Consider the following 25,572-nt stretch of genomic DNA (forward strand, 5'->3'; position numbering starts at 1 on the left):
TGCCTCATATATAACCTTCTATTTACATTTTAATGGGACCAAACACATTTTCTAACTTGAAAGGTCGCTGCTTTCTTTCCAGAACTCCACATTTCTCTTGTGTCTTTAGCTTGTTTATTTATTGACCCTTGGCCCAGTGGTTTGGGGAGGAATCAAAAAGGGTTTTTTTTTTTCCACTTTCAATGTGTCAAGCAAAGCGAGCGATGTTGTAACATGGTGTTAAAGCATAATCCTTCTAAACAAAACATACGGAGTATAAGTGTCCCACGTTGATAAAAGAAGATAAATTAAATGCTAAAAGACTAAAGAGACTTAATTTTTTATTGTTATGTGATTTTAAGATGGAATCTCATTGGTTTTCTAGCCAAGGACTCAAGGAGATATTCTTCATAATATCATGTGGTTTTAATCCTTACATGACTCACTAAGAATCGTATAAAATAATAATCTTACTCTGTCTCTATAATCTGTATAAGATTGGCTCATGAGACATAGTCATTTCAAACAACACATGTAAGTGTCTCACATTAACGAAAGAAAAGAGAGTTAAACATTTTATATTACTACAACTTTACCTTTTTTTTTTTTTTTTGTACAAAATACTTCATAAGAGACATGACAAAACTAAATTACTCGGTATATGAGTTTAACATTTGACCAAAGTACGATTTAACTTCTATCAAGTGAATGAGAGGTTATATCCACAGTTCTAGTACTAGAATAACTAGATACTACAATCGGACGCATCTTCTCCTAAACAGGTCTCCCTGCATCATTTATTCACTTAAAATGAAGTAATTTGTGTCGTTTCGATAGTTGTCAGGATACGTTAAAAAACCTTAAACATGAAATCTCTTACACAAACAGCTGGTTTCAGCAGTATTGATGAATAATCTGTGTCCAAACAAGATAATAGTAACTCCATTTTCACTGCTAGAAGCTTGGCTACATACTTTGTTTAGGAGACAAAACAAAAGCTAGTCTCAATGTTGTATTTGTTGTCATTTACATTACTTTAGTATTGGCTTTATGTACCATTTATGTGACTTTGCTGACACCTAAAGAGTAAAGACTTACCTTTTGTTGCACATGAGTTTTGCTTCGTGCTGAATCTACTCTGATTTGGATCTATCTTTGTCCATGACAACTGAAATAATTGGTGGAAATTGAATTTTCATTGAGGTTTAAACCATTATACTAGTCTATTTGTTGGAATTAGCTGTCACGTATAGCTAGTATTGGTAATTCAATTTGAAGTAGTAAAGTAACACGTGAATGTTCTGTACAAAGTATTTATGAAATTGTTAAGTAAATGATAGAATTAACACACATATAATTGAGAGCATTATCATACATCCTAAATTCATAACGTATCCTTAATTTAATATACGGAATACTCCGTAATATGACAACTAATTCTCAAGTAATATCCCATATCACAAAGTCACAAATAACATATCTGGAAGCAAAATTATGGAAGCTAGAAGACTCCCAATGGGCCCTTGTTTTTACCGGGCTTAAATTCCGATTGGGCTCTAAAACTAGAGAATGCATGTGGGCCGATGTGTGACTAGAAACACACAAGTTGGCCCAATTCTAAAGGGCTTGATGATCTCCTTACAAGTTACAACTTAACCAGGAAAAACGACAATCATGATATCTTATTATCTTATACTCCTTTAATCTCTAGGTTTAGATTACGTGTTTGGTAATGTATTCTTTAATTCTTATGATTATGCCCTGTTATAAGTGTAGTTTTTCCATTCGTTTACAATTAACGGATCTAATATTATGCACACGTGCAAAGGGTTGTAACTTGTTTGTTGTGACTCCTAATTTTAAATGAGGGATTATACTTGTGCCTCGTGTATGTCTCTTATATGTGCTTATGAACGCTCCATTTTAGTGCTCCAAAAGTGCATGCAACATCTTGTGTCTAATGAAGGATTTGCAAACTTGTTTTTGTTACATGTATCGCGTGTTACCATTCTCAATGCTCTCTGATAGAGTATAAAACATATTCCTAGGCCTCAACCATCAGCTTAACCTTTTGGTTGAGTTGGTCCACTAACATGGTATCAGAGCCAGCGTGACACAAAGGTCACAGGTTCGAATCTCATCCACCCCCCACTTTCAAGTGGAATATTAAGCGCAGGGTATGAGGAGGGCCCATGCTGCATCCACACTTCTAGCCCAACGGGCTCTAATACCATGTTAGAGGACCATCTCAACCAAAAGCTTAAGCTGATGGTTGAGGCCCAGGAATATGTTTTATACTCTATCACTCTCAAATGCGTGCATGCAATATTTTCTGTTTAAGAATATAAATGATAAGTTCATTCCTAACAGTTGATTTTAAAAGTCACTATTTGGGATATCTTGAAATTATACTAATTGAAAAAGGCATTAAAAGTAATATCAAACTTTTTTAAAATATTTCTTTTTTGAAGAAATTTTACGATAATATGAAATTGATTTTATTAGTGATAATATAGGATGAACTCATAAATTACCTTTTAATCTTTTATCCCAATGTCAAAAAATAAACAAATAAATAAATAAAGAAACCTTTTATCCTTCAGCAGGTGTACTTCTTAAGAAGGAGTTTGTCTTAATGAATATTAGACAATTAGTAATTTATCATTGTCGATTTGGTGGGTTACTATTTTTTTTTTTTTTTTTTTTTTTTTTTTTTTATTTTTTATTTTTTGTATTACTTTATATAATCTGCAATAGTATGCAACGTTCATTCAACTTGGGTCAGAATTATATTGTGTTCCATCCTCATTGATTTTACACTCATTTGGGTTTTTTTATATTCCATGTTATCGATTATTTATTTTCCCATACTAATATGCACTTACAAATGGATTGATTAAGGCCACTCTTAAAAAAAAAAGGAGGGAGTTGTCATTTTAGTTTTGAATTCAATGACCTCATAATTGATTTTTGGATAATTGCAGTTAAGTGGCTGAATACGTAGCTAATAGGTGTGTCCTGTACGACGTATTATTGCAAAACTTGATTAATTAGTGTATTGATTATGTGATGAGTTGTTGATTAAACTTGTGGAACATAATTAAGTCAATAATTGTGGAGTAGTATTTTGTCAAAAAATATCTATAGACAATCATTGAAGAGTTAGCGTACAGTTAGAAACAAAATCGACATCCAAACCCGGATTTATTTGTTAATCACTTGTAAATCAAACAAATTTCCTTTTGAAAGTGATGGGTTCATAAAGTTTTATACGAAGTATATATAGGTGTCCATATAAAAATAAAAAGGGTATATTTATTCATTCATTGGCATTATACGGAGTACTTTTTTTTTTTTTTTTTGAAGACTTATACGGAGTACTTCGTATATAGGAAATGGTCTTATATACATATTTTTTTAATGGATCCTTAAAACCAACGTCAAATACAATTTAATAACCTCTTACAAAAGCAGTTCATTACATCTACACTTCCAGAGCTGTCAATTCGGATATTCAAGTCGGGTTTGGGTCGGGTCAAATTAGGTTTCGAGTTAAATTAGGATCAGGTTATATCGGGTCAATCTAGATTCAGATCAGGTTTAAGTTCAGGTTGGGTCAATTACAGTTCAAGTTATAACGGGTCATTCACCTTTTCGGATATAGGTCGGGTTCAAGTCGAGATTAAATCAGATCAAAATCAATTTCAGGTTTGGGTTGTGTTGAGTCGGGTTTGGATGGGTTAACAAGATGGTACAATTGGGTTCGAGTTAATATTGAGTCAGATTCTGATTCAAGTTCAGTTCTAATAAATATCGATGTGGCCAAGTTGAACTATATAATTATGCCTTTCATAATTTGATCAAGCATCATCAAGATTTTATTAAACCTATATACGAGTAATAGAGAGCAAAAGTTTTATAAGCTGAACAAAAGATTTTATCAAATCGAATTGAGGGTTTACAGAATTATACTAGTATAAAAGCTGAATAAAATGTATATAAAATTTTAATAAACCTTCCAAAACTCAGGTTCATGTTTTAATTGGGTCGGGTACTAGTTCAGGTTCGGATTGTTTTCGGGTCGGATTAAATCGGTTGACGGCTAATATCAAGTCGGGGGAAGGTTCGGGTTCAGGTCATAAAGTATTGGATCAAATGAATTTTCGGTTAAGATCAGGTTAGGTTCAAGTCATGTTACAGGTCACTAGTTTCACCCCATTGTTCGAGTACAGGCGCGCTGGGTTCAGATCTTTTTTCGTTAAGTCGGGTTCTCGAGTCGGGTAAGTTTTTGACAGTTCTAGCTTTAATCCAAACTTTTTAAGGAAATTTTGACATTCGGGGCCCGGTGGCAAAAAGTGTTGAGAGTCTAGGGGATATATCTCGGGGTCATATAATGCCGTTTGAAACCATATACGATCATTATATGTTGTCATAAACGTACGTGGTAGGCTTGAGTTTACGAAATCAATGCAAGTTGTGAACGGGTAAAATGACCGTTTAAGAGCATATTGGATGGTTCCACCGACCTAATTGGACACCCGAAAGGTATTAAGGACCATGGTAAACATCTCAGCAAATTTTATTTCTAGGCGAAAAAAGGTTAAAAAAAATTACAAAATTGAATGCTACAATCCAAGCTTTTTGAGGAAATTTTGAGGTTTAGGGGTCCGGTAGCGAAAAGCCTTGAGATCCTAAGGAATACATCTCGGAGTCATATAATGCCGTTTGAAACCATATATGATCATTATATGTTGTCATGAACGCTTGTGGTAGGCTTGAGTTTACGAAATCAAAGCAAGTTGCGAACGGGTAAAATGACCGTTTCAGGACATATTAGATGGTTCCATCGACCTAATTGGACTCCCAGAGGGTATTAGGGACCATGATAAATATCTCGACAATTTTTATTTCCGGGCAAAAAAAGGTTAAAAAATTACAACATCATAGGCTAATCCACACTTTTTGAGGAAATTTTGAGATTTCAGGGCCCGGTGGGGCAAAGTGTTGAGACCCTAGGGGATATATCTCGGTGTCATATAATGTCGTTTGAAACCATACATGATCATTATATGTTGTCATAAACGTCCGTGGTAGGCTTGAGTTTAATTATAAAATCACTACAAGTTGTGAACGGGTAAAATGACCGTTTAGGGCATATTGGATGGTTCCATCGACCCAATTAGACTCCCGGAGGTTATTAGGGACCGTGGTAAACATCTCGACAATTTTTATTTCCGGGCGAAAAAAGGTCAATAAATAACAAAATTGTAGGCTATAATCCGCGCTTTTTCATGAAATTTTGAGACTTCGAGGCCCAGTGGCGAAAAGCCTTGAGATCCCTAATGGTACATCTCGAGGTGATATAATGTCGTTTGAAACCATTTATGATCATCATATATTGTCTTAAACGTCTGTGGTAGGCTTGAGTTTACAAAATCGATGCAAGTTGCGAATGGGTAAAATGACCATTTAAGAGCATATTGGATGGTTCCACCGACCCAATTGGACTCTTGGAGGGTATTAGAGACCTTGGTAAGCTTCTCAATATATTTTATTTTCAGGCAAAAAAAGGTAAAAAATTACAATATTGAAGGTTATAATCCACGCTTTTTTAAGAAATTTTGAGGTTTTAGGGTCCGGTTGCGAAAAGTGTTGAGACCCTAGGGAATATATCTCGGTGTCATATAATGCCGTTTAAAACCATATATGATCATTATATGTTGTCATAAACGTACGTGATAGGCTTGAGTTTACGAAATCACTACAAGTTGTGAACGGGTATAAATGGCCGTTTAAGGGCATATTGGACGGTTCCACGGACCCAATTTGACTCCCAAAGGATATTAGGGTCCATAATAAACATCTCGACAATTTTTATTTACGGGCGAAAAAAGGTCAAAAAATTACAAAATTAAAAGCTATAATCCACGCTTTTTGAGGAAATTTTGAGGATTCGGAGTACGGTGGCGAAAAGCCTTGAAACCGTAAGGGATACATCTCAGGGACATATAATGCCGTTTGAAACCATATATGATCATTATATGTTGTCATAAACGTTCATGGTAAGCTTGAGTCTACAAAATCGGTGCAAGTTGCGAACGGGTAAAAGGACCATTTAAGGACATATTGGATGGTTCCACCGACCCAATTGGACTCTTGGAGGGTATTAGGGACCATGGAAAGATTCTCAGTAGTTTTTATTTCCGAGCGAAAAAAAGGTCAAAAAATTATAATATCGAAGACTATAATCCACGTTTTTTTAGGAAATTTTTGAGTTTTAGGGTCAGGTGGCGAAAAGGGTTGAGACCCTAGGGAATATATCTCGGTGTCATATAATGTCGTTTGAAACCGTATATGATCATTATATGTTGTCATAAACGTACGTGATAGGCTTGAGTTTACGAAATCATTACAAGTTGTGAACGAGTATAAATGGTCGTTTAAGGGTATATTGGACGGTTCCACCGACCCAATTTGACTCCCGAAGAATATTAGGGTCCACGGTAAACATTTCGGCAATTTTTATTTACGGGCGAAAAAAGGTCAAAAAATTACAAAATTGAAGGCTAGAATCCACGCTTTTTGAGGAAATTTTGAGGTTTCGGAGCACGGTGGCGAAAAGCCTTGAAACCGTAAGGGATACATATCAGGGGTCATATAATGTCCTTTGAAACCATATATGATCATTATATGTTGTCATAAACGTTCGTGGTAGGGTTGAGTTTACAAAATCGATGCAAGTTGCGAACGGGTAAAAAGACCATTTAAGGGCATATTAAATGGTTCCACCAACCCAAATGGACTTCCAGAGGGTATTAGGGACCAATGGTAAACATCTTGGTAATTTTTATTTCTTGGCGAAAAGAGGTCAAAAAATTACAAAATTGAAGGCTATAATCCACGTTTTTTTAAGAAATTTTGAGGTTTTAGGGTCCGGTTGCGAAAAGTGTTAAGACCCTATTTGACTCTCGGAGGATATTAGAGTCCACGGTAAACATCTTGGCAAAGATTATTTACGGGCGAAAAAAAGGTCAAAAAATTACAAAATTGAAGGCTATAACGCTTTTTGAGGAAATTTTGAGGTTTCGGAGCACGTGGCGAAAAGCCTTGAAACCGTAAGGGATATATCTCAGGGTCATATAATGTCATTTGTAACCATATATGATCATTATATGTTTTCATAAATGTACGTTGTAGGCTTGAGTTTATGAAATCACTACAAGTTGTGAACGGGTAAAATGACCGTTGAAGGGCATATTAAATGGTTTCACCGACCCAATTGAACTTCCGGAGGGTATTAGGGACCATGGTAAAAATCTTGGTAATTTTTATTTCTTGGCGAAAAGAGGTCAAAAAATTACAAAATTGAAGGCTATAATCCACGTTTTTTGAGGAATTTTGATGTTTCGGGGCCTGGTGGCGAAAAGTGTTGAAACCCTAAAGGATACATATCGAGGTCATATAATGCCGTTTGAAACCATATATGATCATTTTATGTTGTCATAAACGTCCATGGTAGGCTTGAGTTTACGAAATCACTACAAATTGTGAACGGGTAAAATGACCGTTTAAGGGCATATTGGATGGTTCTACCGACCCAATTGGACTCTTGAAGGGTATTAGGAACCATGGTTAACATCTCGCCAATTGTTATTTACGGGCGAATAAGGTCAAAAAATTACAAAATTAAAGGCTATAATCCACGCTTTTAAAGAAAATTCATATCAAACCATATCATACCTTATTAAAAGCAGACTAGATTTCCTTGTAACAGGCCAGGTGAAGAGAACAAATTTTATGTTTGTCCAGACCTAACAAAATTATTTGTTTAGAATGAAAATAATTTTATTAAATTAAACACATTAGATTTAACCCTCAAGAAGTCAATAGAAAAAATCTAGATTGACCCCATCTTCTTATATAGATCTACTTTAAACTCCTTTTTATTCAACTTTTGTAGAGGAAATAATTAAGAAGGTTGGTGTGGGTATTACTGTATTAGACTTGTAATGAAATGGGAAGTTAACCTTATTATTCAAAATTCAAAAGAAAAGGAAGATGATGATAGATTGATGGGGTTAGTCCAAAGGGGGAACGTTCAAACCCATGCCAATAATACTTTTTAAGACACGCTTGGTCAGCTGGTCGTCATTTGGCCCATTCTAGATTCCTTTTCCAAAGCCATTCATCATCTTATCTATCTTTGTCCTCATTCAAACAATCAAACTCAATTTTTTTAGTGTAAAATTTGCTATTCCCCCACACGGCCACACCTTAATTAAAAAATAAAAATTCATACTCCTTTCGTTTTATTTTGTTCAAGTACACCATTTTAGATTTTTTTATAAATTTAAAAATATATCATTTTGATTGAATTGAATTGATTAAAATAATATTGTATAAGCAAGTTTGTCCGAGGAATAAAATAAGCTAATGAGAAGTAAAATTTTTGAAAAGAAATAGTCTTATGCGGAGTATATAAATAGAGAAACCACTTTTAAAAACAAGACTTCAAATCTTCAATGGAACTTACATTGATAGTCAGGATTATCTTACGTTGCAAATTGGATACCAATCTCACCATTGTTAAGATTTTGATTATTAAGTGTGCTAAAAATTGAAAGAGGAGGGAGAAAACGAGGAAGAAGATGAGAGAGTGTTTGCGGAAGGGTTAAGGTGGACTGGCCGATGTTTGGGCACCTAATACTTCGTGATTGGATAAATATCATGATTTTACTGAAATTCACTTGGGTAGTAGAAAGTGGTGTGATAAAAATAACTCCTCTTATTTCCTTTTGTGTTTGTTTCATAAATAATTGTAGTCTTTCTTTATGTGGTAAGGGTCCACTACTATTTTACTGTGTAGTATCTCTCTATCTTACTATATGTTAGCACAAATATTTTTTCATAATATATTCCTTCCTATCAGCCCTAGTTACACTATTTTTTTTAATATTTTTATACGCTACTAATAACTAAATATATCTCCAATACATATACAAAGTACTTTATTTTATAAATTCCCTACTTGGTTCGACCTTAGAAATTTCATAGAACTTTATGCAATACCTAATTTTTCAAAATGAAGCAAATGGAGAAAGTAATAACGGTTTTTTTTTCCTATAAAAAAATAAAATCATAACTCATAAGTTTGCAAAAAAAAAAAAAAAGACCGATTATTATCAACGAGAGATCTCAAAAAACTTAGAAAGATTGAGGTCCCGTTTGGTACGTTAAAGTAGAATGGATTAGTATGAAGATCTCATACTAGGGAGGTATAGATTTTAAACCCTATAGTTATTTGAACTTATTTGATTTATGTTTTGGAATGATTTATACGTTTCATTAAAAGAATAGATTGCAAATCTTAACTTCTTAAGCGTTGAGGTGAGTATGAGATTTTAGGAAAATGAGGTGGAATTAGAACCCCCTTTGGTATGAGATTTCATACTTTAAAAATGTCTAACCAAACAATAATATGGATGGAATGAACTATAATTCCATTCCAAAAGCTTCAATCAAAGGACCATGAAAGTAACAGAATTATTCTATTTGAAACTAGAAATTACAGAGCACTCCGTAATCTATAGTCGTACTATTTAAAACTACAAATTACAGAGTACCCCGTATTTCGTACTTTATAGTTTATACAAGTACGTAGTCATTTCAAGAAATAAAATAAATCACACTTGTACCAATTAATTAAATAGAGAAAACTTTGTAATTTTGTTTCTACTTTTTCCTTAATTATCTTCTTTTTTAGACCTTTGAACTTTAAACTTTGATTGGCCAATCTAGGCTTTTTCCTCTTGAGCCTTGACCCATTTCTTTCTCTCTCCTCCTCATAATCCATTATTTATTTTCCCACTCTTCCAAAAAAAAAAAACAACAAATCAAAATTGTAACCCAAAAAAAAAAAATAAAAAATTTAAACCAATGTGTATGATAATAACCACCACTACTACACATCTTCCAGAGAAATGCCAACGGCTCTTCTTCTCATGATAACTCCCTCTCTCTCCTCCCTATTCCATCCTCATTTCACCACCACCACCTTCTGCGACGGCGCGTGATCCTCAACCGCCACTCTGGATGGGCCAATCACCCTCCGTCCCAACTAACTCACCCGAGTTGACTCGTCATCCTTCTCGTTCCTTCTCCTTCACAACTCGCTTCACCTCTTCTTCCCGCAAAAAATCAACCACCCCCATGTCTAAAACCACCACCTCTCACCCACCTTCTCCGCCGCATCCTCCGCCACCTCCTCCGGTAACCCACGACCCAGCTGTAGTATCCGAAGGTGGGCCTGTTCATGGGCCCATCTTCCCTGACCCAACATCGGAAATCCCCGACGAATGTCTGGCCAACATCTTCCTCTCTCTCTCCTCCGGCGACCGTAAACGGTGCTCCCTTGTCTGTAAACGGTGGTTCCTTGTTGAAGGTCAAAGTCGTTGTCGTCTCTCCCTCAACGCTAACTCGGAGATCTCGACTCATTTGCCGTCGTTATTCGCCCGATTTGACTCGGTTACGAAGCTCGCTCTTCGATGCGACCGTCGATCCATCAGTATTAGCGACGACGCCCTTGTTTTGATTTCTCTCTGGTGCCGGAACTTGACCCGCCTGAAACTCCGGGGTTGCCGCGAGCTCACCGACCTCGGAATCGCTGCTTTTGCACAGAACTGTAAGTCCCTTAAAAAGCTCTCTTGTGGGTCCTGCGTTTTTGGTGCTAAGGGTCTAAACGCTGTTCTTGAGCACTGCGTTTTGCTGGAAGAGATTTCGATTAAGCGTCTTCGTGGGATTAACAACGATGGTGATTCAGAGGCTGCCGCCGAGCCCATCGGGCCGGGCCTGGCGGCGAAGTCGTTGAAGAGTATTTGTTTGAAGGAGCTTTATAATGGGCAGTTGTTTGGGCCTTTGATTGTTGGGTCTAAAAATCTCAAGACTTTGAAATTGATTCGGTGTTTGGGGGAATGGGATAGGGTTTTGGAAATGATGGCTACTGATAAATCTAATCATAATTATAATTATAATAATAATAGTAATAGTGATAATAGTAATTTTAATGGGTTAGTTGAAATTCATCTTGAGAGGATACAGGTTACTGATTTTGGGTTATCTGCTCTGTCTAATTGTGCTAGTTTGGAGATTCTGCATCTTGTTAAGACACCTGAGTGTACTAATATAGGGATTATATCGGTGGCGGAGCGGTGTAAGTTGCTGAGGAAAGTTCACATTGATGGGTGGAGGACTAATAAGATTGGGGATGAGGGTTTGATTGTGTTAGGGAAGAATTGTGTTAATTTGCAAGAATTGGTGTTGATTGGCATTAATCCCACGAACACGAGTTTGGAGGTGATTGCTTCTAATTGTCGGAATTTGGAGAGGTTGGCGCTATGTAGTAGTGAGACTATTGGCGATGTGGAGATGTCGTGCATTGCTTCGAAATGCTCGGCATTGAAGAAGTTTTGCATCAAGAGTTGCCCCATTTCGGATAATGGGTTAAAGCCATTGGCTTGGGGGTGTCCCAACTTGGTTAAGATTAAGGTTAAGAAGTGTAGGGATGTGACTCGAGATGTTGTTGAGTGGTTGAGGGAGAAGAGGGAATCATTGATTGTTAATTTGGATGCTGATGAGATTGAGGCTGTTGATGCTAGTGCAAGTGAAGCGGGAGGAGCTCAGGAAGATGGTGCCGATTTTCCAGCAGAGGACACTGATGTAACATCTGTTCAGGCTCCTTCTAGGAGCAATGGCCGCGGGTCTTTGTTCAGGACGAAGTTAAGCTTCTTGTTTGGTGGAAATATAGCAGCCTGTGCTTTGAGAAGGTGGTCAACTGGTAGCAGTAATACCAATGGTAATCAATGAACAATTCAAGCAGCAAAGCAATTCGCAGAAAGGAAGTTTAATTATTTCATTTCATCCTTTTTATGGTATTTATATTTGATACATTACATGCTTTCTGCTTGTTTAGTTATCTATCTGTAGTTTCAAGAAGTTGTTCATTCCAGTTGAACTTGAATGTGCAGAATTCAAAATTGCTGCATTTGTTTAGGAAGATGTGTTTTGGATAATTACTTTAGATATATGTTCACATTGTTCAGTCTTACTTATGTACTACTTTGGCCTTATCGGCTCCCATTTATACTGCTAAAGTGCTAAGGTGCATTTGCCAGAATTGCCACTGTCAACTGATTAAAATCTGCATAAAACGATGTTTAATTTTCTGCTCATGGATTTCTTTTGATGCTTCCAATAGCTGTATAATCTTAGCAATTGTTTGCTGCTTCACTGAGAAAGATTAATTGATGCTGACCTTTATGCATACATTTTCTCTGTTTTGCTAGTACAGCTTTGCATTTGTGTATGAGACTATGTTGGTCAGACTCACCATTTCACCTCAATTGGGTCCTTGTGGGTATAGTAATATAGATGCATGACACTTATTTTGTTCCTAAAAATTGGAAATACACCATAGCAGAGTATCAGAGTGGCAACATATATTTGTGCTTGACATGAGTACTCGAATCTGAGTATCATTGGTTTGGGATAATTGACTGTCTTCATAAATTAATATTATGTCAGTGCATTTTATTTGCCTTTCAGACGCATCTGGTTGTTTCTTATCCAGATAATCTACCCTTTTTCAACTAAATTTGGAAAGAAGTTAACTTGTGTTTGTGTTTTCTTGACTTCTACACTTAAATAAGTAGTTAGGTAGTAATTGGTTTTCACCTGTTCTTACTTCCTGTGAGTTTCTTATCGGTTTGATTCATGTATATTTTACAGCACTTTTTTAGACTTGGCACATTTATTTATTGATTGCCTCTTTGAACAAGGATATTATTGTTTGCTTAAAATAGGAAGTGTCACAGGAGATATTGTCTCAATCACAGAGTTCTTTATCCATGAGAGGGAGCCAAATTGAATTTGTACACCCTTTTTTCTATTCAATGTGCCAGTACATCGACAAGCTCCCGTCCTTGGGGTCAATTTATCATTGTCCAGGATTGATAGATTATGTGCGTCGTTGGACGGTGGTTACTCTGAATTAAAATTCATATTTGCAAGGGGAGTATTTGATGAATTGCTAGGAGAAGAAAAGGTAGTTGACCTAACATCTAGGTTAGAAGTTAAGGCCTCTTGTGATGTATAAACTTTGTATGTGACTATGTGACTGTAAAGTGTGGTCATGAGACATCAATTGGTTGGAAAATGACGCTCCTTTTGTTTGCTGGTGGTTACCAGTGGATAGAAAGTTACACTCATAATTTCTCATGAGTGTTCATTGTCCCAATCCTTTCCTGTGATTCTTTCAATCAATCTGCCTTTATTTTTGCGCTTATGATTTCACAGCATTCATGGGAAGTGAGCCCGAATTAGCTGAACTTTGCAAATTTGATTGATGAAAACTGATCATTTTCAAACTCGGGGTTGAACACAGGCTGAGATTGTTCTGTATTTTCATGTCTGGAGTATGAGTCTAACATATACATTAGGCAATTCTGGGATTGGCATGGCTAGGTAGGAAAACCTCTCTCTGATCACATTCGAAGCTAGACAGGCGTAGTTGTCGAGTTGCCTCTTGCCTTAAACAGCTCTGATCTGGCATTGAACTAGGGATATTTTAGTACAGTTATTGGAGACATGCTAGATAATTTCGAATTCAGTACATCATTGAATCAGATTCCCAGTTCCATCTACCTGTTGCATGTCCCAATTATGGCAAGTTCACAGATTCTATAGCCAACTTGGAAGGCTACTTCAGGATTATCTGCCTGTTAGAACTTAGAAGTGCATTATTTATTTTTGCCCTGGAAATGGGCTGGAAGTTTGATTAATTCTGAACCACTACATTATATCTATTTGATCAATAATTTTAGTCAAACTAACTTCCAGAAATTGTACATCCGTCATCTTAAGGCCTCTATTGTTGTTCATTTAGAAGAAGCTGGTCGTACATTCTATAGTAGCAGTTAAGAACCCAGAAGATTTTAATTGCTCAACTTTATTTGTGTTGGCTACATGGCTATGTTGTGATTGTACTTGAATGTATTTCTGGCACAAATTGTTTGGCACATAATTATGGATTTATGGTGGTTTCGAAAGTTCAGTACTTACAAATGTAGTTATGTTAATTATCGATCTAAACTGGTTCAGTTAAGGTCATATGATCGATTATGTACCAGCCTTGACGTATTAGCTTGGGTGAAGTAATGGGTTGTGAGTCGGTTTGACGAGGTCAAGCACTACCTAGAAAGCCTGGAGTAGCTCTAAATGTATCTCCTTCAACCTCACTCTAAGTTTAACCCAAATGATAAGAGTGGTCCAAGCTTCTGGAATCTGTAGAATCAAACATAAAGACTAGAAAAGACGACTTTGGGCTGCTTTCCTCGTCTTCTTTTTTATTGTGTTTCTTTGATTTATCAGTTATTTCTGGTTTATAAGGTGTTTAAACTTTGACAAGTTCAAATCCTAAAATTGATCAAAATAAGGACAAAGGTGTGTTCAAGTTGCAGATTAGTTTGACTAATAAACATTATTTAGTAGGCTGAAAATTGCCGAGTCAAAGTCTGAAATCTCTTATACCATTTGCAATGGAGTACAATTTGAGTTTTGAGTGTTTAAGAATGCATATATTTTGGCATGCTGTGCAACTGTATATAGCCTGTAAGAGATGGCATGTGGGTTATACTTTTCAATTTCTGTCTACTTCATATGCATTGCCCCGAAACAATTGCACATTTTCAGTCTTTTAGTCTTTTTAGATACGGAGTATTGTTTGCCTATACGTGCTAGATATTGCAATATATTTAGTGCATTCGTGGTATATATGAATGAAATAATCGGTATCAATGCTATTACTCGTATTATTTACTCGCATAATGACTTTAGTGATATTAATATTCACCCATGAAGCCACAAAATATAGAAATGACAATGGTTTTATACTATCATAGATAACACTAATCAAACTCATCCAGGAATTATACTCGTGTGTATAACATTGATGGCTGAATAGTCAAATTAGACTACCGTTTTGTTCTAATTTTATTTTATTTGGTCTAATTCACTATAAAACATCATTTTCAGAGTTGGAACATGACAACTATTTCCCATTTTTTTTTTGGCACTTTTCTATCTCACCAAGACACCAACTCCTATTATAATACACTAATTAGTGCCCCAGTTTGTTTAGGATAAAATTAGGAATTGATCTCTGTCTTTCATGCACAAATTCTTGCTACTTATTTATTGCATATACATAACATTGTTAAAATTATTAGATAGATTATGAGGTGTCATGCAAGATTCACTACTATATAGTACATTTTCTCTGTTTTTTATTATTAGTTGACACACTTGATTTTGACACACATATTAAGGTGTAAAAAAAAGAAGGAAAAGGACAATTATACCCATACCAACTCAAGATTGTGTGAGGGAGTAAGGGTAAAGTAGGAATTATACCTAACAAAATTTTACCATTTTAAAAAAAAAGTGTCAACTAAACAAAGAAAGTATGTAGTAAGATAATATTTCCATTAACAAATCAATAATGTCGATTATGAAATCCAAGGTGCAAGAAAAATTCTTGATGACCCATAATGTTCCCATGTTTAGTAAAAATGATCAAAATTACAAGATTCTTAATGAAACTTTGCAGGACAATTAGAACATGTTTAGATGTACTAAATTGACCTGAACTGAACTGAATTGAATATAGCTAAACCGAAATGAACTGAATAGAGCTGAAATGAATTTTTTATGAGAGAAGGGAATTAGAAACTTAGCTGAATAAACTGATTGAAACTGAACTGAACTGAAATTAAGCTGAAGTGAAAAGACTTTGACTCATCAATTTCAAAGCAAATATATTGATAATATTAATATCATCATGCTAAAACATTAAGCTACTTTAACAATAAAGGTATGGTTTCAAAAAAAAAAACAATAAGGGTAACATTTATTGGATGGAAATCCGTCTCACCCGAACTCATATCCTACTGTCAAGGTCTCAAATTCTCATTCCCACATACCAAACGGCTCGTAAATTTCGCTCATGACCCGCTTTACCCAATCCAGAAAAAAGAAACCCAACTGATACACAGCAGCCCAACCCATTACGGAGTAATACTTTTGATCCAATACTGCTATCCGACCCGGTCCGTTGACCCGCCCAATAACCAGGTTTACTCCGAGGTTTAGTTAACCCCAACCAAAACAAGGAGTTGTTTTTGCGTCTCTGCTTTCTGTGTCTCTGCACTTTCGGGAGGTGCCGCCATTTTCACCTTCTTCTTCTTGTTCTTTTACCATGGATCAGAAGCTTGCTACTGCTTCTAAAGATGTTAGTTTTGTTTTCTCTCTCCTCTTCTCTTCAATTAATTTTGAGTTTTTAATTGTAATTTTTTGTTTTATTGATTAATTGGGTTGTTACAAATGCAATGCTAACATATGTGAAGTGAATTTATGTTGATTTTTTCATCAATTTTTGATTAAATTAATCTACTATTGTGTTTTCTTAAATTGGGGTTTCAGAATTTTTGCTTCCAGAAGTACCAAAACTAGTATTCAAATAAGCAATACATTGTGCAATTAATTCCAATATTTTAATTGTGTAATTTGTACCATTGTATGATTATGCTAACCTTGCTTAAGATAGTGAGGTTTGTCATTTGTTTGATAATTAGAAAAAACGGGTATCCAAAATTTTGTGTTAACATGTACTTACCATAATTGAAAAATATACTATGAAATGGCTGTGATTACATTAAATTATGTATTTATGTGCTATATTGTAAGATGTTAATACAAAATAATGGTTTGCTTTGATGTCTGATTCATGTTCTGTTGACACTGATTTGTGTAGGCTCTTGTTCAAATTGTTAAGCTGTCACAAAAGAGGGGAATGGAGGGTGAGAATGGAGGATGGAAGGATTTTTTGAAAGTTCATGATAAAAAATTTGGCGCAAGCATGAGTGATCCAGCTAGGAGGACCCCGGAAGTGTTACGCGCTTTCTTAGATACATTTAAGAAAGAGGAAGACTTAAAAGTATCATATTTAACCCTTCTTTTGATTTTTGTGTCATTTCTGCTACATTATTCTGACATTGTGTAATGTGGTATTACTGCTGTGCAGTACTTTGATAAACTCTTAACATGTCATTCTAACCGGGACCTAGTGAAACAAGTAGCGAAATCAGAAGATGCTGAATCACCTGTACAGGTAATTTGACATTCTTGATAAAGTTTGAGTGACTTGTGGTAGTTAGGGATTAAACCGAGAGCTCATAAAGTAGTGATGCTATCTCATTCTGATTTAGTTTGGCTATTTGCCCATTCGGCATCAGTTATAGTTTAATTCAATGCTGCAAGTTTGCAACGCAAAACTTCGAGTACATGTATGGGCTTGAATGTCTTAGTTACTTGGCTTGTGTCAATTTTCATTTTGGAGTGACCAAAAGAGTTAAAATCACCCGGAAAAAAGACTTAAGACATGGTATGCTGCCTATGTCATGCTGCAGCAAAGACCTTCAAATTCCTTACTTTTGCACATTTTTCTCTTAGGAATACTTTGATGTCTATTCTATAGCTCCTATAGATGACATGAATGGAAAGAGTAGTGACCTAAAGAAAGTGGGGCTGCAAAAGCATATAGCATTGAGTAGTAAGCAATGCCGTGATGGAGGATTTCTCATGCAGCTAATCCCATCCCTTTGGGAATAGAGTTTTGGTTTTATTGTTGCTTTCTGTAGTTTGCTATAGATTTGTTATACTTATACAACACTAATTTTCTCCATCCACTGTCCTTGCGAGAGCAAGATTTATTCATGGTAGTATATTAGTAATGCTATACGTTATAGCTTTTTGGACAACCTCAACTGTGGCTTTGAATCCTTGATCTTTGCATAGATATGTTGTTGAATTTCTAACTTCAACGTTATAACTCTCATGTTTTATCATTGTGGCAGTGCAGAAATTGGTTCGTTTGACACTTGAACATCCACAGTATCCAATTGAGTATACATTTCCATCATATGAGGAGGTCAATTTTAGAATTTCCTTTTATGTCTCCTTAATTTGTTGTTGCACGTAATATTGTGATTCCATGAAAGAGCTGAAAGTGTACTGAAAATCAAATTTGTGGTCAACAGGATTGGGTTGTTACAAAACTTGGTAAGAAGTCAAAGTTGGCAACATCAGAGACATTGCTGGCTGTTGATTGTGAGATGGTTCTGTGTGAGGATGGAACTGAAGCCTTGGTTAAAATATGCGTGGTAGATCAAGATTTAGAGGTACCACCATACTATTTGGTTTTTCGATCTTGTATGAAATTTTTTACTGGTATATCTTAAGGAAGTCTATGCTTTACTGCTTTAGTATTTGTATTTGAATCATAACTCCCATGTTTATCTGTTGATATATCAGGTAAAACTCCATGAATTTGTTAATCCTAATAAAGCAGTAGCAGATTATAGGGGACAAATTACTGGTGTTTCTCCAGAAGATTTAGATGGCATCACTTGTTTTCTTGCTGATATACAGGTTAGATATATCTTCTATTTTATTTTCCCAAGTCCTTATCGTGATCGAGTGTGGCTTATCATACTATGATACTCCCAGTACCGACTAAAAATTTTCTTTTTGGTATCTTTATAGAAAAAGTTGAAGAAGCTATTGTCCCAAGGGGCTATTTTAGTTGGGCACAGTCTCAGTAATGATCTGAAAGGTTGGTGCATTATGAAGTAAATTGTTTAGTGTTCTATCTTGTTTTTGTGCTACTGTTCTATTAATATGTGCTAACTATCTATTGGCGTGGGCGATGCCCAGGATCATTTTAAATTTGTAAGTTTGATCAACATTAAATTTAGAAGATTAATGTGTTTTTTTTTATTTTATTTTTTATTAATATAAAACATCATGAGTGCATATTATGTACACTTAAAAATAATAAGTAATTTGTTCTTCTTCTTCTTCTTCAAAAAAAAGTAATTAGATTAGCCAACCATAGAGCTGTCAAAAACTGACTCGACCCGAGAACCTGACCTAAAGCAGCAATGATCTGAACCCAACCTGTACCCGGACAGTGGGGTGAAACTAGTGACCTATAACCCGACCGGAACTTGACCTGATGTTAACTGACAATCGATTTGATCCAATACTTTTTGACTTGAACCCGTCAACCAATTTAATTAGACACAACAACAATCTGAACCCGAACTAGTACCCGACCCAATTAGAACCAGTACCCGAGTCATGGAAGAGTTAATAAAATTTATATGCCATTTGTTCAACTTATAGGTACAAATCTGTAAACCCACAATCCGATTCAGCTTGTATACCTTTTGTTCTCTATTACTCATATATAGGTTTAATAAAATCTTGATAATGCGTATCAAATTATGGAAGGCGTAATTATATAGGTTCAACTTGAGTACATCAATATTTATTGGAATTGAACTTGAACCAAAACCCAACTCAGCACTAACTCGAACCCGAATATACCATCAATTAACCCACTCAAACCTAACTGACACAACTCGAACCCGAAGTTGAATCCGATCTGAATTTGGCTCAAATTGAACTCGAGCACCCGACCTTAACCGATAATGATCTAAACCAACTTGTACTCGAACAATGGGGTGGATTATAAACTTCAATTTTTCCACTTTATGCCATCGGGCCCCAAAACCTAAAAATTTCCTTAAAAAGTATGGATTATAGCCTTTAATTTTGTAATTTTTCAACCTTTTTTCGCCCAAAAATAAAAATTGCCGGGTTGTTTACCATGGTCCCTAATACCCTCCAGAACTCCAATTGGGTCGGTGAAACCATCCAATATGCTCCAACTTGCACCGATTTTGTAAACTCAAGCCTACCATGGACGTTTATAACAACATATAATGATCATATATGGTTTCAAACGCCATTATATGACCCCGAGATGTATCCCTTAGGGTCTCAAGGATTTTCGCCACCGGGCCCCTATACCTCAAAATTTCCTCAAAAAACGTGGATTATATAACCTTCAATTTTATATTTTTTTAACCTTTTTTTACCCGGAAATAAAAATTGCCGAGATGTTTACATTGGTCCCTAAAACCATCCAATATGCCCCTTAAACGGTCATTTTACATGTTCACAACTTGGAGTGATTTTGTAAACTCAAGCTTATCACGTATGTTTATGATAACATATACTGATCATATATGGTTTCAAATAGCAATATATGACCCCGAGATGTATCCCCTAGAGTAGCACTTTTCGCCACCGGGCCCCTAAAACTCAAAAAATTTTCTCAAAAAACGTGAATTATAGCCTTCAATTTTTTAATTTTTTGAATTTTTTTTTCGCCCGAAAATAAAATTGCCGAGATGTTTACCATACTCCCTAATATCCTCTGGGAGTCCAATTGGGGTCGGTGGAACCATCCAATATGCCCTTAAACAGTCTTTTTACCCGTTTACAACTTGCAGTGATTTCATAAACTCAACCCTACCACGTACAAAATTGACAACACATAATGATCATATATGGTTTCAAACAGCAATATATGACGCCGTGATATATATCCCCTAGGGTCTCAACATTTTTCGCTTTAGGGCCCCAAAACCTCAAAATTTCCTCTAAAAGCGCAGATTACAGCCTTTAATTTTGTAAATATTTGACTTTTTTTCGCGCAGCAGCGCGGAAATAAAAATTACCAAGATGTTTACCATGGTCCTTTATATCCTACGGAAGTCCAATTGGGTCGGTGGAACCATCTTATATGCCCTTAAACAGTCATTTTACCCGTTCACAACTACTAGTGATTTCGTAAACTTTAGCCTACTACGGACGTTTATGACAACATATAATGATTATACATGGTTTCAAACGACATTATATGACCCTGAGATGTATCCATTAGGGTCTCGAGGCTTTTCGCCACTCAAAAAGCGTGTATTAGTCTTCAATATTGTAATTTTGTAACCTTTTTTTCGCCCGAAAATAAAAATTGCCGAGATGTTTATCATGGTCCCTAATACCCTCCAAAAGTCCAATTGGGTCGGTGGAATCACCCAATATGTCCTTAAACGATCATTTTACCCATTCATAATTTGCAGTGATTTAGAAACTCAAGCTTACCACGGACGTTTAAACTAACATATAATGATCATATATGATTTCAAACGGCATTATATGACCCTAAGATGTAACCCTTAGGGTCTCAAGGCTTTTCGTCACCGGGCCTCAAAACCTCAAAATTTCCTCAAAAAGCATGGATTATATAGCTTTCAATATTGTAATTTTTTAACTTTTTTTTTTCGCCCGGAAATAAAAATTGCCGAGATGTTTACCATAGTCCTTAATATCCTCCGAGAGTCCAATTGGGTCGGTGGAACCATCTAATATGCCTTTAAAGTGGTTTTGTAAACTCAAGCCTACCACGGACATTTATGACAACATATAATGATCATATATGTTTTCAAACGGCATTATATGACACAGAGATATATCCTATAGGGTCTCAACACTTTTCGCCACCGGGCTCCGAAACTTTAAAATTTCCTCAAAATGCATGGATTATAGCCTTCAATTTTGTAGTTTTTTTAACCCTTTTTCATTCGGAAATAAATACTGTCGAGATGTTTACCATGGTCTCTAATACCCTTCGGGAGTCCAATTGAGTCGGTGGAACCATCCACTATGTCCTGAAACGGTCATTTTTCCCGTTCGCAACTTGCACCAATTTCGTAAACTCAAGCCTACCACGGACGTTTATGACAACATATAATGATTATATATGGTTTTAAACAGCATTATATGACTCCGAGATGTATTCCTTAGGGTTTCAAGGCTTTTCTCCACCGGGCCCCAAAACCTCAAAATTTCCATAAAAGCGTGGATTATAGCCTTCAATTTTGTAATTTATTAACCTTTTTTAGCCCGGAAATAAAAATTTGCCGAGATATTTACCATGGTCCCTAATACCCTCCGGGTGTCTAATTGGGTCAGTGGAACCATCCAATATGCTCTTAAACGGTCATTTTTACCCGTTCACAACTTGCAGTGATTTCGTAAACTCAAGCCTACCACGTACGTTTATGAACACATATAATGATCATATATGGTTTCTAATGGCATTATATGACCCGAGATAATTCCCCTAGGGTCCCAACACTTTTTGCCACTGGGCTCGAAACCTCAAAATTTCGTCAAAAGGTGTGGATTATTAGAGCTTTTAAAAACTGATTTGACCCGAGAACTTGACCTTAACCGACAATGATCTGAACCCAGCCTGTACTCGAAAAATGCGATGAAATTAGTGACCTGTAACCTGACTTGAACCGACCCGAACCTGATCTTAACTGAAAACCGATTTGATTTAATACTTTATGACGCGAACCTGAACTTGCACCCATAGTAACCGTCAACCGATTTAATTCTACCCGTAAACAATCTGAACCCGAAGTACCCAATTTAAATATGAACCCGTGTCATGGAAGGTTTAATAAAATTTTATATACCTTTTATTCAGCTTATATACTAGTATAATTTTTTAAACCCTTAATCTGATTTAAATAAAATCTTTTCTTTAGCTTATATACCTTTTGTTCTCTATTACTCGTTGACAAATTATGAAAGCCGTAATTATATAGTTCAACTTGGCCACATCGCCATTTATTAGAATTGTACTTGAACCAAAACCCGACTCAATAATACTAACCTGAACCCGAATGTACCATCTTGTTAACCCATCCAAACACGACTTAACACAACCCGAACCTGAAATTGAACCCGATCTGATTTTAACTCGAATTGAACCCGACCTATATCCGAGAAGGTGAACGACCCGTTATTACTTGAACTGAAATTGACTTGAACTAAACCTAAACCTGATCTGAAGCTAGATTGACTCGACACAACCTAATCCAGATTCAATCCGAGACCTAATTTGACCCGACCCAAACCCGACTTGAATACCCGAATTGACAGCTCTAGCCAACCATACTCAAAACTTAAGTAGCAAATTATTGTGATAGGTTTTTATTCATTATACTTTACATAATTAAATAATGTTAATTAGTTTCTTACCAATTATATGGTAGATTATTGTGTAATTTACTAAGGAGTTACATGATAAATTGATAATAGTATAGATGAAAATTAAATAGGGATGTTACACATATGAAGAGTATTTCAAATAGACTAAATTAATTACTATAAGGAGGTTATGAAGAGTTTTTATAGGAGATTGTACATTAATACAATATGATGTGTGGCAAATAGTTATGACATATAGGATGACACGTATAATTCATGTGGCGCCAAATCATCTTGAGGTAAGGGGTGACACATGGCAACACCATATTGTCCCTTTGAGTTTTAATAATATTATTAATTAATATAGATGAGTTGATTTATTCGATTGTATAAATTCTTTCCACAGCTTTGAAGGTAGATCATGCAAGAATCATTGACACCTCTTTTGTCTTCAAACTTGGAGATGAATCAACGAAAAGAAGACCTTCCTTGAACGATTTGTGCAAGGCATGTTACTATCTTCCCTCTCTACTAGATTGTCAATATGCAAATTATGAGTGTGGAAATTCACTCTCTAAATTTACTTTGAAGGTATGCTAAGCTATGCTATAAAAGCTCAATTGTCTAACTCGTTCGATTCTTTTTGTTCTAAATTGTCTTGGCAGTTTGTGTTGGGCTTTGAACTTCGCAAGAAGGGTGCTCCGCATAATTGTGTTGATGATGCATGTGCTGCTATGAAATTAGTGCTAGCAAAGATAAAGAATGGATTTGACAGCACAATTCCTGTAGTTCAGGTTGATGTAAGTCCGAATGTTTAGATTCTGTAATTATATAGTTTGTCTCCTTGAACTAAACGCCATACTTGTAGGTGCCAGACGGTGAAAAATCAAAGCTCCTTATACACAGAATACCGAAGGATCTTCCAAACGAAGAACTAGGTCAGATCATCCCTGGAGACTTCACCATTGAAATTCAGGTTGGTGTGCAATATTCCTTTTCCTTTGTTCTTTACTATCTCTTTTATAGGGCTAGTTATATCTTTGGCTAGTGAAACATGCTTTTCTTTACTTTTTAATCTTTCATTTATAAGTAAATTACTGTGAACACTTCCTTGTAGTGAAGCTTTTATCTGGACTCTGTTTGGTTCAACTTTTAGTACTTGTCTTATCTGAAGTTATTTTGCCTAAAATTATATCATTGTGTGAAATTGTTTTTTTAATTTTTTTTATTATCCTAAATTGTTTGAATAAAAGCTTATTTTGTTCAAACATTGTACATATTTTGCCTGAATATAGTTGAAAAAATTTGAGCCAAATGGACCCTTGCTATGCTATGGTTCTCCCATCTATTTCTTACGCCGTTGCTTTTGAAGGCCTTTTTTGGGATAAAGGGTTATATTTTTTTTCCAGATTAAATCATGAATCAGAACATAATGAATCGACTTTCTAATTTTCTCTATGTTAATATTGTGCTAATCTCAATGTTGGGTATCTGATCTTGCTACTTGTTTGCTACTTGCTCCTGACCTAGAATTTGCCTTGTATAATTAAACTTTTTGGCAGGCTAGTAAGAAAGTTCGAGGTGACAAGTATTCTGCCTTAGCTACTTTCAAAAGTCCACAGGAGGCACTTAGTACGTATGAAAATCTGGAAGGAGACGAAGAAAAGGTCTCAACTTTATCCCAAATTTTACCTTCATGAATATCGTGATGCTGCTTGTCTGCAAGAATGTGTGTGTGTGTGTGTGTTTGGGGGGGGGGGGGGGTGTGTGGGGGTGGTTAAGGTTTTAACAATCTAGCTCTGTAATGTGAGCTGAACTGTGCGTTATTCTTTTTCAGGACACTTATGGGCGGTCTCAGAAACTTGTCTCTGTCCAGCTTCAAAATGGCTCGACAGCTGTTATATGTGTTCGGAAAATGTTACCTGACACTCCTCTTGACAAAGTTTCTGCAAAACGAGCACATCCAACAGAGGCAGCAGTAAATGAATCAAAGAAGTTAAAGATCGAGCAAACTTCTGAAGCTGCTCAGCAGATTCTCTGTGTTGATCATGTGAAGGAGATTGAAAGGTTGAAGGATTTGGTTAGCCAAAGAGATCAAGAGATTTCTAGCCTGCATAAGATTGTAGCGGCTCTTACAAGGAAACAAGGGCTTTAAATTTTAAATCTCTAATTTAGATCCCCGGCTGGTTAATTTGGGGCTCTGCAAATTTTGAAAGTGCCTATGATTTGAGGTTATGCATGATCAAGAAACAAGTGACAACCAGATAATTTTTGTGTAGGAGTTGATTCCCCAGCCATTTGTAAAATTTTGGTTTAACGCCTAGTGGTTGATATTGCATCCTGAGGAATTTTTATTTATTTATTTTTTTTCACGCAATAATTTGTATGATTGTATGCTTTAATTTTTTTTTTTTTTCATATTTGTCAAATATTTTCATATAGGAAGGTCAAATTACCTAGGCCTAATATTTAGCCAAAATGCTCACTTCCTAGTGGTGTATGATACTAGCTGCTGCATCGGTATGCTGATAGGATATCGAATAATGATTCTTGAGTTTTCAATCTGTTAAA

The 25,572-nt window shown here is 35.8% G+C and overlaps 1 protein-coding gene and 1 pseudogene across 2 annotated transcripts; both read left to right on the forward strand.

The window, feature by feature from the left end:
* Window positions 1-9,762: 9,762 nt before the first annotated feature.
* Window positions 9,763-12,151, forward strand: LOC145601381 (F-box protein SKIP2 pseudogene; annotated as a pseudogene).
* Window positions 12,152-16,211: 4,060 nt separating this feature from the next.
* Window positions 16,212-25,468, forward strand: LOC145600908 (small RNA degrading nuclease 1-like). 2 transcript variants are annotated; one of them, XM_081656774.1, is made up of 12 exons: window positions 16,212-16,321; window positions 16,844-17,026; window positions 17,114-17,200; window positions 17,951-18,019; window positions 18,129-18,269; window positions 18,403-18,519; window positions 18,634-18,703; window positions 23,408-23,508; window positions 23,667-23,795; window positions 23,870-23,977; window positions 24,564-24,668; window positions 24,839-25,468. In XM_081656774.1, exons 1-12 carry the CDS (start codon window positions 16,289-16,291, stop codon window positions 25,154-25,156), a joined length of 1,461 nt encoding a protein of 486 aa, XP_081512900.1. In that variant the 5' UTR covers window positions 16,212-16,288; the 3' UTR covers window positions 25,157-25,468. The 2 variants fall into 2 exon arrangements, with proteins under 2 accessions (XP_081512900.1, XP_081512899.1); XM_081656773.1 differs by having other exon boundaries at window positions 23,667-23,801; window positions 24,839-25,454.
* Window positions 25,469-25,572: the final 104 nt, after the last annotated feature.

This window comes from Chenopodium album, chromosome 21, assembly GCF_948465745.1.
Source record: "Chenopodium album chromosome 21, dcCheAlbu1.1, whole genome shotgun sequence".
Lineage (NCBI taxonomy): Eukaryota > Viridiplantae > Streptophyta > Magnoliopsida > Caryophyllales > Amaranthaceae > Chenopodium > Chenopodium album.